The 16,008-nt window shown below is 34.9% G+C and overlaps 1 protein-coding gene across 1 annotated transcript; it reads right to left on the reverse strand.

The window, feature by feature from the left end:
* Positions 1–1,091: 1,091 nt before the first annotated feature.
* On the reverse strand, positions 1,092–14,809 carry LOC113228000. Its single transcript, XM_026461114.1, has 5 exons — positions 14,687–14,809; positions 7,639–7,691; positions 2,420–2,602; positions 1,694–1,824; positions 1,092–1,473 (listed from the first exon to the last, which is right to left on the reverse strand). Exons 1-5 carry the CDS (start codon positions 14,709–14,711, stop codon positions 1,092–1,094), a joined length of 774 nt encoding a protein of 257 aa, XP_026316899.1. The 5' UTR covers positions 14,712–14,809.
* Positions 14,810–16,008: the final 1,199 nt, after the last annotated feature.

Here is a 16,008-nt window from a genome sequence, read left to right on the forward strand (position 1 = left end):
ATCATATTATTTATTTAGTTTTGAAACTTTGGCAATTCGGACTTTCATTGGAATCGTATTCATTAGCTGGGCTATTTAAGTTACCGTTACAAAAATTAAAAGAGTAAAATTTTTGCAAATTTGTAGTTGTAGTACCTACATGAAAATCTTAAACAGGCGTACTTATTCAAAAAATTTTAATTGAATGCACATTTGTAAAAAGTAAAAAATACTCCTTTTTTTAAATATATTTTTTCTGAGTCGTTACAGGCATGACAACGTTCGAATCTTGGCTCATCGTTGAGTTTAGGGACTTTCTAACGTTTATACAGGAACCATTTGAATGTAATACCGTATTTTTAATTGAGGCTACCAGCGCAAAAATGGTGTAACCCACATAATTTTTTTTTATTTAACATTACTTTAAATCATACTAAAGGACATAAATAATTATTTTATATTCTGATGCTATTTTTATGTATAGAAAGTATTTAATTATTAAGTACCACGTCACAACCACAACCCAGGCAGTTGTCAACAAAGGGGAAGAAGAAGAAACGGGAACTCATCTCTGGAACTCCAGAGTCGCACTGGTCAATTCGTCTCGGTGGTACTCACAACTGTGTAGTCAGTAGCACCGAGACGAATTGACCAGTGCGACGAGGACGGTTTCAAAAAGGTGGAACGGAAAAAGAAGTACACCAGCCTTAACCTTAGTGGCACAGCCTACTGGTCCTCATCATCTATTGCGTCCACCGACAACGTTGTTATGTAGGTGTCACAGCTCATTACAACTGCGGATATTGTGGAGTATATACGGGTGAAAGCCAAACTTACACTGAGGGTCGAGCGGTTGGGGTGATCAATGTGAATTTTAATTAATTTGTAATGGGAGTATCAACTCAACATCTGTCGACCTTCAGGAAGGAGGAGTTTTGGCCGAAGGGTGTGATATATCGACGTTACCGGACACCCACGTTGCGTGGCACGTCGCAGTCCATAGGTGGAAATAAATAAATAGTGTTTTATGATAGTAGATAGTATATTTATGGGTCAATAACTTGATTATAAATGAAAAATAAAAATAAGCATATAAAAACTAATTTATTTAATCAATAAAGAAGTAATACAGCAACCTCACAACATAGGGAATCATCACCAATTCTTTCAGCAAAAGTTTTACCTTTATAAACGAATTTAGACAAGGGCTCTTTTATAACAACTTCAAAACCTAGATTCCGTCCAATTCTCTGACTTATTTCCGATGTCCAAATCACTTGGCACATCTTTGGGTACTTAGTAGTCACAGCACGTGATGGCATGTTACAATACTTAGGACCTAGATCTTGAATAGTCATCTTGGATACTGGTCCATTCTTCAACTTTTTTGCAAGTTCGATGGACATTTTACAAAGTATACTGCCGAGTTTTTTATCACGAAATTCTCGTAATGTTGCTAGGAACATTAGCTCCAAACTGCAGTCGACGCCATACCTGAAAAATTAATTAAAACATTGTAGACTTTATTGAATATATTATTGTGTGTGTTGAACATGTTTTACTACCTTGTCATTAATTTATTTTTGTGATATTATTCCAAGTTTGTTATAATTATTAATACAAAGATCGAACACAAAGAAAAATTCCATAGGGCAAGTAATTAGGCATACGGACACAGGTGAATGTATTTAACCATTGTATAGCCGTTACTTACTTTTCAAATAGATTGCATCGTCCATCAACATCGGCCATGAAATTGATTAGTGAACGAGATGAATCTTGGGTACATCTTTCCTCTGTGAATATTTCAAAGAATGTCTTCTCCGAAGCGTTAGTTGCAGGTACCTGTAAGATCATTATCATCGCCATATCATATATATTTAGTAAGACAATTATGGTAACTCCATACAAATATATTAAATATAATACGCATAATAATGTGCTTGTGACGACCAGCTACGCAAAAGCATTGCGAGGCTATGCAAATGTGTGCGTCGGTACAAAGCACGCGGTGGGCGCGTACACATACAAGCCACGCTGTAATATTGTATGGCGTTACCATTGTAGTATTGTATATGACACTATGTCGTACTTAGTGTCTATACGACACTATATTGTACATAGTGTCACATACACTAAGAGTTATTTTTTTACAAAGCTTTTCATTCAAAAACACAACACCACTTAACTACCATTGGCCAGGTTTTTTTATCCAAATGATTTATCGGAAGTTTCAGTACGAAGAGATTAAATTATTGTTCTAGAATGATTATTTCTTATCTCTATTATTATTTCCGGTATTCAATTATTACAAGAGGCTACTTATACAAGAGGTTAGATTATTAGAAAACTTTATCACTTATGATAAATTAAATGGACCAAGTCCAGATACAGCGCTCACCTTTACAAAGTAATTAATTAAAATTGATCGATTCTCTACCTGCAATTTATTAAATGCAACAGCAACTTCTTCTCCAGTAGTGTTTTCAATTGCCACTAATGATACACCGTCTAATGCTGTGTCTGCGCACAGTTCCAACAATTCTTCGGCTGCTAACGGATTCTTATTAATTTCCGAGCTTCTACTTATTACTTCGTCTTGGCAAAAGGCGTTTCTCACAACCTGGAATGTAAAAAGAAGATTTTTTTCTGTTTATATTTAGAACAATTTTGTACAACAATTGTATTTATGATGCAGCTTAGATAATGATGTGGTATGTCGTAGTCTTAAATATTAAATATATTTAAACATTATGATAGATACAAAATTTACAAAACTTTTTTTTTATATAAAATCAAGTGACAGGACGAATAAGTCGTGCGCCTGATGGTAAGCTTTACGCCTGTCCATAACAATTGCAGTGCCACTCAGAGTTTTAAAACGCAAAGATCTGAGGGGCACTGCCACTGCACCCGTCACTCTTAGACATAAGTTGACGACTCACGTGACCGTAATTTCGCCATTTTTTCAAATTAATATACAACCTGAATGAAAAAGGCTCAAGTCAGATGGTGTTTTGAGAAAAAAATGTATTTGGAAAAATTTATAATTTTTAATGGTCTTAAGTACCTACTTATTTTTAACCGACCTCAAAAAAGGAGGATTTCAATTTCACTGCAAGTTTTTTGTTTTTGTATGTATGTTAAGTGATTCATCTTCATTTAATTTTTTATTGGAAAGAGGGTACCTCAGTCGTGGTCTCAGTGGTGGCAAACTAAGGAATGAATGACTTTTGAGGTTTTTAATTCCTCTGCACTATTATATTCTAGTCTGAAAGGCATAGCTATTTAAAACTGTAATTTTAAATTTTACAAATTAATTCATAATTCATTTAATTGTGAAAACACAGGTTATTTGGAAGTTGACATGTACAAAATAAGTAGAGTTTCACTGTGTCCGGCCAAACATGGCCGGACACAGGCTTACAAATGTGTTGAAAGTGTTATTAATTATACATTTATTCTGATGCATTTTAACAGACTAAACCAGATATAACATACTATTTTTTCTAATATCAGATGAGTGTGTGCACACATGGATTTAATAAGTCGGTCAGCAATTTAAATTAAAATATTTTTAATGTAATTAGATGTCAAAATAATAAAACTATTAACGTCAAAAAATAAATATAAATATCAAAAATCTGACAATGAAGTTAGGGATTTATCATTTAAAAATTCAGACACTGTATAGTAAATTTTATTAGTCAATAAGTTGTTTAATTGTTTTTTAAATAATATAAGGTTTTTTCAGACATCAATACTTTCGGTAAATTATTGTAAATTTTTGGCGCCATTACAAAGATACTTTTGTGCGTGAAAGTAGTTTTACAAGCTTTGAAATGAAGTTGGTCATAACGTCTTGGCTTTAGAGTTTGTTTGAACAAGTGTGGGTGCATTCGGACGTATATGGCAGTTCGTATATGTAAAGTGAAGGTACAGTCGGTATTCGAAGATCCTTAAAATATGTTTTACAACTATTTGTTCTCTTCAAACGACACATTGCTCTGACACATCTTTTTGTACCTTGAAAACTGAATTCACATTGGTTGCATTTCCCCAGAATATTATACCATATCTTAATATTGAAGCAACATACCCATGATATGCTTGTAGGACCGAGCTTCTATCGACACCTTTGCTAAGCATGTATAGTGTATATGCACAAGTATTGAGTTTACTGCAAACATTTTCTAATTGTGCTTTCCAGCTTATTTTATCATCAATGTGTATACCTAGGAATTTTGTTATGTCTGTTTGTTCTATGTGTGTCCCTTTATATTCTATGTTTATTTGACTAGCTGCTTTTCTCAACTTAAAATTCATGAGCTTGGTTTTTGAAGATCAATTTAAAAATCAATTTTTAAATTATTTTCTGGAAGCCATTCTATTGATGAATTTAAGCTGTTATTTATTTCATTTTCTTTAATATATGTGACCGCACAATCGTCCGCATAAAACGTCATTGGATGATGGGATGCGTTAGGCATGTCATTAATATGTATTAAGAAGAGTAAGGGTCCCAAAATGGTGCCCTGTGGTACTCCATATATTGTTACTTTAGAATCAGACTTATATTCCATTTCTATTCTTGTCATAATGTTGATTTTATTAATTTTGGTCACTTGAGTTCTACCTTTTAAATATGATTGTATCATGTTATGCATATTGCCCCTTACACCATATGAGTATAGTTTGTCAAGTAAAATGTCATCGTCCACATAGCCAAAAGCTTTTGTCATATCTAAATATATAGCAAGAGCTGATAATCCACCATCCATCCTGTTATGTATTTTCTCTAAGAAATCGTATATAGCTAAATTAATTGAGCTGTTTTTTCTAAAACCTCTTTGTTCTTTACAAAAAACTTCACTGTTCTCAAAATAATTATACAAATTATCATAAATAGTTTTCTCGAATACTTTAGAAAAAACTGGCAATAGAGCTACAGGTATATATGATTCCATAAGATGTTTATTGCCTTTTTTACACATAGGTTTTATAATAGTTATTTTTAATTTTTCTGGAAATGATCCCTCTTCAATGCACATATTATTTATATCACTGAGGATAGAAGAAATTATATGTGCTACATATTTTAGTACTTTTGTGCATATGTCATCGTATCATGTACTGCTTGTATTTTTTAAATTGCATATTATATTAAATACGTCTTGAGGGACTGTAGGTTTCATGACAAATGACTTATAAGTAGAATAATTACGTGTGTTTTTACTTTTTACACTGCAATTTGGTTGAACTTCTTCTATAAAGTAATTATCAAATTTCTTAGCTATTATTTTACAATTTGTTACGGGTTACCGTTACGGGACGAACAAGTCGCTCACTTAGTGGTAAGTGTCACGCCTGTCCATAACAGTTGCAGTACCACTCAGTGTGTTAAGTACATAAGTTGACAAGTCCCATGTGCCAGTAATTTTAACTGCCCACGTGACCGAACGGTTATCATGCCGGACTGCCACGCAGAGATGCCAGGTTCGATTCCCGGGCCGGGAGAAATATTTGTATGGCCTACATTTATTTCTCTTGTGAGTTTCGGTATCATTTGTGGTTGTCTATGTGTATCCTTGGCACCCGCCACGCAGGGTTTCCCTAGAGCCATGTTGAGCGTGTGCGTTATTATTATTATTATATCTATTTTGGACTCTCGCCTTTCCCAAAGCCTAAAATATTAAATTATTATTATTATTTTCTTTATTTTTCCCGCTTGCTTGCTTATATGCTATGCTTGTTAGCTGGTTTGAACCACACTTAAGGACGGAAGTCAAGTAAATGCAATATGCGTGTTTCTACGAGTATGTGGTGGGTGTGTAATAAGATCCTACTTTGTCACTTTCCATCTGCATGAAGTTTCGGACAATGCGGCATGTATTTAAAATTACAGCTTTTTACTAAGTTATGTCGAGGCTTTCTTTACACCCTAATCATTTAAGGGTATGGTTAAGATGATTAGGAATAATGCCTGTTGTGGTAAGAACAACTGGGGTAAATATATATACCTTACTCGTCGCCAAATTCTAGAAACTTCAACCTTTAGATCTGTGAATTTACTTATTTTTTCATTTATAGTCTTCTAGTAATTTTATTTATTTCTTAGTATTTTATCATGCAGAGTTATATTGGTCTATTAAAATGAACTGTCCTCTTCGTGAGAATGGCGCGGTCGGTCGTAGTAGAGTTGTGTTTTCTGGGATAGTTTGTGGTGTGTATTTATAATAAGAAGTGTTAGCGCCTTGTATGAGTGCGTATTTGAGTGCCAGTTTCTAGTGAATGTTGTTTGCTACTTAGTTGCGTCTATGAGTGTAGTCTGTTTGTGCAAGGGCTGCGCATGCTCCTGTAATGTGCTGACTCGTTTCTGGTTGGATCTGACACTTGCGACATTTATCGTTTGTTGCCGATGGATCTTTTGTTGTATATTTTCTATAATTTTTAGTCTTAATTATCAGGTCTTGTATCGCGAAAATGAATCCTTCAGTTACTGGAAACAAATTATCTATTTTAAGTCACTTATTTGATGCTAATATGTTAACTTGTGATTGTTCCAGATCTTAAGGATGTCGGCCGTGCAATACTTTTATTGTTATTACTTCACCTTTCATAACCGGAACGCAGTAATGCTTACATTACTGCTTAGCGGCAGAAATAGGTAAGGTGGCAATACTTCCCTAGACGAACTCTGTCACAAGGAGCTCTACTGCTATCAAAATGTGATGAGTTATAACGTAAAAAAAGGATTTCATTTTGCTGACGGTAAATTCAGTAACTGAATATATATGGTACTGTTAATACAATAGTGTATTAACTCAAAATTTATTATTTTGGTCAGAACTAGCTCACAGAAAGTGTGTCTCATTTTGAGTTAAGTAGATATCTTTTATTGTTTCTTACAATATTCTAACGACGGTTTTTTTGACGTGTAGATAATCAAATTTTATGTTCAGTAATGATATAATATTAAATTTCACATATTTTGAGTTACAACACTATTGTAATAGCAGTGCGTAACATATATATATATAAACAGGGTGTTCATAAAACGTACACGTAAAATGACAACCAGGAACCACGGCCAATGCAACTCGGCCGATACGTCGGTATAATATTTAGGTAGGTGAGATAATATCTATGTGCAACGTGAAAGTTTAAAAGCGAATTATGTAAAGTCACGAAATTTCATTTGAGCTCTAAAAGACTGTACTCGGTCATTCTCGGATTAGTGTTTACTACCTAATTTCCGTGGCAATTGTTATTATTTAAATATTCAAGTATATTATCGTGTAATTATTAAATCATATTTCACGATACAACACTCGCATATGAAATAATATTGCACAATAAAAAATCGAATACTAAAATAATACAAATTGCCACGGAAATTAAGTAGTGAACATCAGAATGACCGTACTACGATTTTATCGACAGGAAAAAATTTAAATATGTGCGGTTATACGAATAAGAAGTTATAGCATTGCAACAACTATAGACACAACTAAATGAAGTGTTATTACTTAGTTAAAGATGGAGTACGCCTTAGTTAGCTATAAATAGCTCTATAAAAATATATCGTAATCATACAAGGCATTGTATTTTTTGAAAAGGAAATTGAAAGATAAAGTATAATACTCTTATGATACTTACTTCTAAAGCTCCCGGGAAAGTAGCAGCTGACAGGGACTCTATTCTGTATCGTCCTGGAATAAACGAGAAAATAAATTAAAAACGCGTTCTATTTTGCATTGGAAAATAATGCTCGTTTGTATTCAGATGCTGCAGTGAGATGCTAAACGCTGAGATTTTCTTTTGTTTTTTTTTGTTTCTGTATTCTGTTGGCTCATTTTAACAGTCTATTGTAGGTAAGGTCCTTTTTTACGTACTTTATTGACTACCACATTTTTTTAAAGTCTACATATGTTAAAAAAACATTTTAACTGATACACGGATATAGATTGATAGATAAACACTGTATTCACCAGCATGACACAAATACAGATTTAATACAACAGGAAAAATAAAACATGTTTTGTCATAGCAGCGAAATGACGCTGCCTTAGCATGTGCCTAAGTTCCGTCGCTGGTCTTCAGTCAGAACCAACGAGAGGGACTAAATCTAGAATAGAGGATCTAAAATCAACTTTTTTTTATAATATCAAGTGACGGGACGTGCCCCCGGTGATAAGCTACACGCCTGTCTATAACAGCTACAATTCCACTCAGAGCTTTAAATCGCAAAGATCAGATCAGGCACTATCACTCCACCCGTCACCCCGAGACATATGTTGACAAGTCCCATGTGCCTGTAATTTCACCTATTCAACCTATTTAACATGTAAGTGCATATGCGGATATGAATATGTAAGTGTAACTGTAAGTGAAAATTATAATTTTGAATATGTTTTAGTGTAATAAATCAAAATGCAAATATATATTTAGAAAGGCTACAAAGAAGTGTACATAGGGATATGAAAACTAATAAAAATAGTAAAATTTCAACAAATTAGACAGATTTTTGTAACGAGCGTAGGTGTTGCCAGTAAAGTGCTTTGAATTTGTGTTTGGAAGACTCGTCACTTTATGGTGGTACTACGTGGTGGAATATTATTCCAGCATTTTGAAGCTGAATATTACCCCTAAATGCTGCGGTTCTATGTTGTAGTAAGTACACATGACTGGACAGATTTTCCCTGTAGCGTATATAGGTATTTTTGCGCTATTATTACCGTTAACCTATAATACGTTACAGTGGGTGTTGAGGGCTCATATGTTTGCTGCTAATTTTAAATGTACTCAGTTGTGTGTCGATTGAATAGCCTGGGGTTACACCCTTATATTGTGGATATTCCAAAGATTTGTACGGAGCATTTTGCTTCTACATTTATATGGCCAATGGCTATGGAGTAGAATTCCCTACGTTCCCTGAACCTCCCCTCATCGATCGTCACTTTCCATTAGGTGATATGGAGGTCAAATGCGCGCTCGTTTTTTAATAAAAATAATTAAAAAGAATGTCTATGCCATGAAGATACAAATCTTTGGTATTCTGCTAAATCATTGCTTCCCAAACTTTTTAGCTCACCGCCATCATAGGCAAGATAAAAAAAATTTTAACGCCCACTACCATAAAAAATAATTGAAAACACGTATTTTTTTACATTAACTTAACACAAAAAAATCACAAGTAAAAAAATTATATGTACATATGTAGTGTAGTTTATACGGATCATTCTTGTTATTTTTTAAATGCGGTAGCATCCACGCCCCCTACCAATTGCTTCCGAGGCTCCTACTGCCCTCCTAAGACTCTTCAGCGCTCAGTAGGAGGCTGTGGGGACTACTTTGGGAAACTATGTGCTAAACGTTAAAAGTAGTGGTTTGTCAGTGGCTAGTTATAGACTTACACAACTGCCACTGCTTTTTGGTATTCTGCTCTTCAAGGTGAGTCGACGGCACGTTTTGAAGTTTCTTTCGAAGGTTTTTACTTACTCTTACTACTAAATCTTATATCGATTATCAAGTATTATTTTATAAAAAATACATTTAAGTTGAAGACTAAATTGCTGATTAAACGAGATAAACATTGAGATGCGCATGTTAATTTCCATGGTAGTTTTAGTTGGGCCACATCGATCGTTAGTGATTTAATTAATGAATGCTATCACTGTCATATGGAGGTCTTACTTTCTCAAACATGTATATTTTATAGAGAGATTATTCTGGAGATATCAAAACTTTACATTCATTTTTTATTTTAAATTTCTTATCAAGGGTGTTAATTCGGATGCATTACTTAAAGTAATGAAGGAAATGTGATGTAAAACCACCGTCCAAAATTTGTATATACAATCTATTTTTTGCAATTCAGTAACATTGTGCTTTAAGATAAGTGTTTGAGAAAGTAAGGCGACGATATGTTGTTTTAAGGTACCATAGTGTGAATGGGGCTTAACGGTATATATCTGCGTTCGGGGGATTCTGGTGAACTACTGAGTCCACAAGGATCCCCTGGGGGATTGAGCTAGGGGATCCTGGTAGGCGAAACGGTCATTCTACTGCCGCTCTTTTAAGTGTCGATTTTCATTGAAATCAGATTTTAGCAGAATAACAAATGTTATCGTAAGTGGAATCTCAATACAATTACAATGGCCAGAAAATTAGCAAACTTTGGTCCCTGCTATTGAGCTGCTGCTAGTATCATACTGGTTCTATCAATATGTCATATTAAAAACAAGTTTTTTTTGTTATGGTACCAAGTGACGGGACGAACAAGTCGTGCGCCTGGTACAAAGATCTAAGGGTCACTGCCACTACGCCCGTCACCCTAAGACATAAGTTAAGTCCCATGTGTCTGAAATTTCACCAGCACTTTTGCCCTTCAAGCGGAACGCAGTAATGCTTACAATGCTGCTTGGCGGCAGAAATAAGGTGGCAGTACTTCCCTGGACCAACTCGTTCACAAGGAGCTATGTACATATGATGAAATTAATAAATAATGTTTCTTCCTTTTATTGTATCGATGGCATAGTCTTGCAGCCCAGGACTATGCAACGTGCTCGCTGATTGTTACCCAGGACAGAGAATAAAAAATAAGAGAACGGACACTCTCCGCCCCTCCCTAGTTTTAGATACCGCACCACGCCCCACACATTGCCGGTCACATTGACTGAACGACAACAAGGCTACCGGGGCGAGCCGTTTTCGCGCGGCTTTGATATTTGAATATAGTTTTCATTTATTCATTACGAAACTTGTACGTTAATATAAAACATCATTTTACGTTACTATTTATAATGGTCGTGAATTGTGCTATGTTTTTATTTATCATTTGTTTTTGTTTATTGTTTATCATCATTTTCAGAAAGATGAAATGAAGTAAGTAAAAAAAAAGGTATATCTGAGACTCATTCGGTTATTCTTTTCTTAATAACTAAATTATTGTTTTCTTCATTTATTTACTTCAGAGTAATATATTTATGTATAAAAAATACAGATTTATTATGTCAATACAATGAGACGCCATGACGTCGCGAATTTTCTATTCGTGTTACCGATAAATATTACGTAGGTAGTGAATATATCTAATTATTAACTAAACTAGGACAAGCAATTTCAAATACCTTGGTTACCTTAAAAGTATACATGTCCGAAATATAACATTTGAAGTACTTTTAATATATTTTTGAAATAAATCTTCAATATTACTCTAGTTAGTGAATTAATGAAAAATATAATAATATATCGATATAAATACCTAACAGACATGTATAATTATTAGGATTCTATTAATAGAATCAAAGATAACAGATTCGCGTTAGGATTTTCGCTATGTTGCCGCTCTGACCACCTAATGTAATAGTGCGAGAAAGTGATGGGTAACCCTGCCATTTCACGCACTCATTGGCTCGTGTGCAGATAGCGCCTTACTGTATGTTGTAGTAGTAGTAAGTAAATAATTTTCGACCGTTGTATGGAGTGTCCGGGGTGTGCCCAGGATGCGCCAGACATACAGGGAATGTGAATATTTCGTCTTAAGGGGAGGCATCCAAATAAATTAAGTGAATACAATGACCATCACTCATTAATTCCCGTGAAAGTAACAGGTGTGATACGATGTGATATCGGTAATTTAGTGGCCAAATCAAATCCGCGTAATTATATAAATTAAATAATTGGGCAACAAAATTGGCGTGATTTACGTGAATCTATTGTTATCAGTCCGTAGACAACATAAATTAATGCTTACTGGGTAAAAATGAGAGTCGTAGCCATTGAAATAATAAAGTAATGACGTTAAATCTCTCTCTGGTTTGGTGCAGATACGCGCATTTTACCAATATACTACATACGCGATTTGCACTATCCTCGACTATAACACCATCACGCTCGTCACGCAAACTAAAAAATATGTATGTGTTGTAAACATTACTTCCTGCTTGTTTTGCTACTTAGTAATATTACCATCATACATTGCTGAGACCGATACGCGTTAACGAAGTATTACAATTTTTAAGTAGCAAATTCACTGATGGTGTATAGTAGTTTATGTAACTATTACTTAATGAAAGTCTTCAAAATACGAGTGTGAGTTTATGTTCATAAAAATGTCACACGAGTGTTTTAATGCCTAATTATCATTGACTTACAATTATATGGACGTCGGGTCCGCGCTAAAAAGTGTCCGCACTTGTAAGGCGCTAAAATCGTATACAGAGCGCGACACTCCGCTTTAGTCTTCATTTGTTCTACGGACAGCGCGATACTGCGATGACATAACAATTTAAATTTCGAATAGGTTGACTTAGGACATTTTTTTCGTGGTTTTTGTATTAGACCCGTCGTCCATTTATTTGTAAGTCAATGCTAATTATGTACAGTTCTATACACATACATATTACAAGGGTTCCAATCAAAATGATTTGATTACACATTATATGATGTGTTCAGGAACCACATGTTATAAATAAAAACTTTTTTCACGCTTGTCAAACAACCGTAGTTTTTTGTTTAATTCATAGACAAACTAGAGTCGGCTCCAATTATCATATCGTTCGATATCAAGTAACGTGTAAAATTTGTCAAAATTGTTTGCTATGGACATTTCATTTCGAATAAAATTTCATCGCGACTGATATCAGAATTGAGGTCAAATCAAATTGTTTTGTTTCTCAGAGATGTTCGAAATTTGAATGTATAAAATTGTGTGTAATAAAATAAAATTTGATGTTATTAGCAATATTAACTTTTCCACAGTTAAGAAATATGTTGAAACAAAACAGTTTATCATTATACTAGTCGTAATTTCCAGTTTTTGAACACATCATAGAGGGTTTATGATAAGTGTGTAGATAAAATATTATACTGTACGTGAAATAATATCGAGCGTAAATAAAAACAAGATTCAGTCTGCTCGGTATTGTGTCGGGTTGAGTAGTGATGTATAATTCTCCAAAATAATGTGTGATTATTTCATTATACCGTTGGGTGATATCACAATTTTAATATTACTTGCATTGCTTGACACTAATTTCTAATGTTAAGTTATAATGTGATCGCCGATGATACGTGTTTGTTTAAAAATTATAATACTATATAATACTAAACACACATATTTTAAGAAAAAGTTTTTATGCCGTATTAATGTTGGCGTTGGTGTGTCGTTATTCCAAATTTGAATTTACGAATTTGAAAAACGGAGAAAAGTCGTGATTCGTCATTGTTTTTAAAGAAATAAGGGAGCTTAAGGTGCAAGTCAAAACGAAATAATTTCAGTATTTTTTTAATTTAATTGTTTTATTTAACAATAAAGGAGTATTACATTGCTTTTCCTTTAAATTAAACCAAATTTCTCGAAGGAATTATGAACACTGCGCCTGAAGTAGCCGCACAAGCTTTGGCACTTTTGCAGTCTGGACTTAGTCAGCGTAATGTAAGTACACAACTGCATTTCAGTCATTCCACTGTTGAAAGGTTATAACCATCGGCACTTAGAGACTGGCGGCTATGTTCGCCGTCAAGGAAGACCACGATTTCGAGTGACAACGGAAGATCGATTTATCTTCACGACGAGCTCACGAAATCGTCAACTGACTTCAGTACAGATCCAAGAACAGTTTCGAGACTTTCATGGAATGGCTGTTAGCGCTAGAACTGTGAGAATGAGACTTAAGGAACGTGGTCTAACTCCACATAAGCCAGCGAACGGGCGCAAATTGACACGAGCTCATCGAATGGTGCGACTCCAATTTGCACGAGAGCATTTGCATTGGACTCCACGTCAGTGGTGCCAGGTACTCTTCACTGATGAAACTAAGATTATGGTCTATGGTAATGATGGAAGGAATAAGGTCTACCGAAGACAAGGAGAGCGTTTTGTGCAGTGTTGCATTGAAGAGAAAGTGAGCTTTGGCGGGGGTTCATGGACAGTCTGGGGAGGAATGTCCACCGAAGGCAAAACTTCGCTTGAGGTTGTGACGGGGCCGCGGCTGCCACCAACGCATGGCGTCAACGCTCTTGGAGGCAATACAAGTTACTGAATAGACAATATTTTCTGATAAGCCACTGTTTTCTTTAAAATTTCTTTACTAGAGTTTCACTTGACAAAGGTGAATTCGAGACTTATGACACTTAAACTCGTTTTTCCCTGGTTTCACAAAATCAAATTTTCAACAAGGACATACCGAAATGACGTTAAGTAAACTAGCTTCAAAATTGCATTAATAGTTTTTGATCAATCAAACATATTTTTTAAGCTTAGTGCATTTAATACTAAAAATGCAAGGTGGCTCGAAATATGTGTCCGGGAGTGTATTTCTCTCGGAAACGGCCACGAAGGATATTAATAGCTTGTAATGGAATTCATACGAGATAAACATAATAAGATAAAAGTTAATGTCAGAATATAATCTTAAGCGAAACGTTGAGGGATCACACGTGACGCTGTATTTATTCATGACTTAAATGAGAAACGTTCGTGGATATATTATTTGTCTATTCATTGTTGTTCATATAAATTAACTGAATTAATTAAAGTCAACGTAGAAAAAGATAAGAAGTACATAATGAAAATGTATCTATCGATATTATTTCCAACGAACAATTGACGACAGCATTCCTAACATATTACACGATCTAAATGTATAATTATACTATTTTCATATTAAACGTTATATAAAGCTAACAAGTTAAAACTTACCATCTTCCGTTCTACACCATTCCATAGTTAATCAATCAAATTTCACTTTTTTCCACAACGTAATGGTCACAAGCGAGCGCTCGCGCAGACTGCAAACGTCAAACTACCGCGCGATACCGGTTCAGTGACCTTCACTTATCATCACTTTACATACATGTTGGTATCAACTTTATTTCAATTTTGACAGATCGAATTCCAATCAATTAGTGATGTCCTAATGCGTTTCCGAATCGATTTTTTATAACAATTTATTTTATTTACGACGAAGTTTTAATCATGAATGTGAGCGGGTTCAAAAAAAAGAAATTGTCTGATTGTGATCGTGATGTTGCGTTTGGTAATTTGTGTACCTAATTAATAATTAATGTTAATGAGGATTCAAGTGATGATTCCCGTTCATATGGAGAAGAATCCGATAATTCATTATAATAAACATTAAGAATTTATTCCAATTATTTATAATTTATTTCATTTCATTACAAGTTATTAGACAGGTACCAAAATTTATCAACTTGAATACTCCTCGTTACATAACCTGTTGTCGATAAATATGGAGCTAAAGAGCACGTCGCTTTACTAAAATTAAAAAATAAAAGAGTCCACGAAGTATTGCATTTTTGTATCTAAGGTTTTATGTCCATAATTACGGAACTGGCATGCTGACGTCGAAAGTTAAATAAATGGTTGGACGGTGTATAGTAACATCGTCGATTGCGAAGTTAGTTGGGCTAGTAAGGACAGGGCGCGACTAGTGCGAGAGCGACAAAAAGCGCGAGAGACTGCTATTCGCGCAGCGACATCTCGCGCCTTGTCGCTCTCGCACAAGTCGCGCCTTATCGTGCTACTGGCGGATTTTCGACCGCGCGGCGATGCGGACGGCGACATGAAGACGCTAAAATATTGTTTAAAGCAACTATTGTATTAATTTATTTACACTTTATCAATTTAAAGAATGTTTATAAAAAATTATCACATAAACGATCGTAATTTAAGCGTAGCATGCATAGGATGTACATAGACAAAAACGTGTTTCATTTCAATTGTACATTTTATTTTATGATACCAAGTGGCGGAAGGAATAAGTCGTGCGCATGGTGGTAAAGCGACACGCCTGTCCAAAGCAGTTGCAGCGCCACTCAGAGCTTTAAATCGCAAAGATCTTAAGGGCCCTGCCAATGCGCCTGTCACCCTGAGACCTAAGTTGATAAGTCCCATGTGCCTGTAATTACGCCAGTAGGTACTCTTACGCAGCAATGGTCACATTACTGCGTCACGTGGATGTTACGTCGGTCAAATTCTTTGACGGCGACAGCGTGCAAAAA

Source organism: Hyposmocoma kahamanoa, unplaced genomic scaffold (assembly GCF_003589595.1).
Source record: "Hyposmocoma kahamanoa isolate Upper Pololo Valley unplaced genomic scaffold, ASM358959v1 220, whole genome shotgun sequence".
In the NCBI taxonomy this organism is placed as follows: domain Eukaryota; kingdom Metazoa; phylum Arthropoda; class Insecta; order Lepidoptera; family Cosmopterigidae; genus Hyposmocoma; species Hyposmocoma kahamanoa.

Bases quoted from the DNA above. Each gene is read 5' to 3' on its own strand.
- LOC113228000 (XM_026461114.1), bottom strand. From the start codon at position 14,711: ATGGAATGGTGTAGAACGGAAGATG. The intron at 1,825-2,419 runs GTAGAGAATCGA...ATGATCTTACAG, and splicing joins TTGCATTTAATAAATTGCAG to GTACCTGCAACTAACGCTTC. The intron at 1,474-1,693 runs GTAAGTAACGGC...TTAATTTTTCAG, and splicing joins CGATGCAATCTATTTGAAAA to GTATGGCGTCGACTGCAGTT.